This window comes from Etheostoma spectabile, chromosome 24, assembly GCF_008692095.1.
Source record: "Etheostoma spectabile isolate EspeVRDwgs_2016 chromosome 24, UIUC_Espe_1.0, whole genome shotgun sequence".
NCBI lineage: Eukaryota > Metazoa > Chordata > Actinopteri > Perciformes > Percidae > Etheostoma > Etheostoma spectabile.
Window position 1 is genome coordinate 2,786,086 of NC_045756.1, and position 1,569 is coordinate 2,787,654.

At 41.1% G+C, this 1,569-nt stretch overlaps 1 protein-coding gene across 2 annotated transcripts in view; it reads right to left on the reverse strand.

Annotated features, from left to right (window-relative positions):
* Positions 1–1,569, reverse strand: part of LOC116673926 (cysteine/serine-rich nuclear protein 3) — a 7,861-nt gene that overhangs the window by 5,647 nt on the left and 645 nt on the right. For both annotated transcript variants that reach the window (XM_032506300.1, XM_032506299.1), the window contains exon 2: positions 73–243. In XM_032506300.1, the coding sequence (XP_032362191.1) occupies positions 73–220 (148 nt within the window). In that variant the 5' untranslated portion in view covers positions 221–243. The remainder of the gene's footprint in view (positions 1–72; positions 244–1,569) is intronic.

A 1,569-nucleotide genomic window follows, 5' to 3' on the forward strand; every position in this document is an offset into this window, starting at 1 on the left:
TAGCGACTTCACTGTGTCCATGTGCAGAACCTTTTTGCTGTTTAAAGCCACGGTGGGGTAATGTGATCTTACTGTCCAGCAGCCCAGAGGGAACAGGATGGTTGAGACTATCGCTGCTGTTGCCGCTGTCACTGCAGGACACGTCTTCATCAGAACCCTGCAGTGACAGGTAAGGGGGCGGGCCCTCCTCCAGCTTCCTCTTCAGGATCCCACTCATCATGTGGCTCCTCCCACTAGCCGCAACTACACAAAGGACAAAGTTCATTGATGACCACAAATGTAGTCAGGGAAGAACAAAGACAATTATAATGGAGTCCAGTGGCTTATGAATTGTTAAATGTGCATATAAATGATCAACTGTGTAGCAACTAAATTAAACTTAATGGGACTAATTTAGAAAGAAAACCCTTGTGACACAAAGTATTTGCAATTAGGTGGCCCTTACAGTGTTTAAGCTCACAAATAATATTTTACTCTTTTTGTAAAGGATTCTCAAACGTGTCGGAGATTAAACAGATTATGTCATGTTTTAAAACCATAATGACAGAATGAATTTATTCATCTTAAGCCCATTTCAATTATCACACCAGCTGAACCAACTCCATTCCCTGAATTACTACTCAATTATGCAGAATTTAATAGAAACTTGCATCAAAGCATCAACGCAAAGCAAGCACCTGACAGGAAGTGAGATTACTAATGAAGTATTTGATCACCCATTTTTGGAAAACTGGTTTTATACTTTGAATGTCAAACATGACACATTTTTCAAAAGTATTGAACATGTATTTTTCAGGGAATCTAGGTTTATTTAAGATTTTTTATGCAAACTTGGCACCCCACCAGTATCGGTTGTTAGGTGACCTTCCCTAACTTGCTGATGCTTTACAAGTAGAGAATGACTCACACCAAATGAAGTGTGGCGCTCGCTAACATTTTCATTAGATGGTTCCCACACTTCAAAAGTGATGCTGCTGGCAATGGGGAGTGTGTCCTTAGCCCTCTGTTCTTGGTCAATACTTAAATTTCAAATTTAAAAAACTGTTGAGCTGACTGCTTGGAATGGTAGAGGATTACATCATATGCAGCAGAGCTAAATGCTGGGCCAAGCTTTTCCTCTCAAACTGGCTTTGTCTCCTATCTCTGACCACCTACTGCAACACAATTATTCCTGTACCATGTCCGTTACTGCCTAATCTTCATTTTCATTCCTCATTTCTTTTAATTCCTCCATTCCTCATTCATTTTTTCTTTTATTTTAAGCTCCCGTTCCCTTTACTCTCCAGCCTCCCTGGTTCTATCCAGTCATATATACAACGGCTCACCACTTTTCAGGAATAAAACATGTAAAACCAGAACGATCTGTAGTAGAAGAGACACTACGTAACATCCCAATGTATTTGATGTCCTGGATGGAAGAAAAACTGCAATACCCCCTGTATTGCAGTTTTTCTTCCATCCAGGAAGCGTTCCTGTGCGAGCCATGCCTCTTTAACCTGAACGTCCCTGCTGGTCAAGCTCTCTTAACTGGTGCCATTTAGAGCACCAATCCTGCACACACACACACAC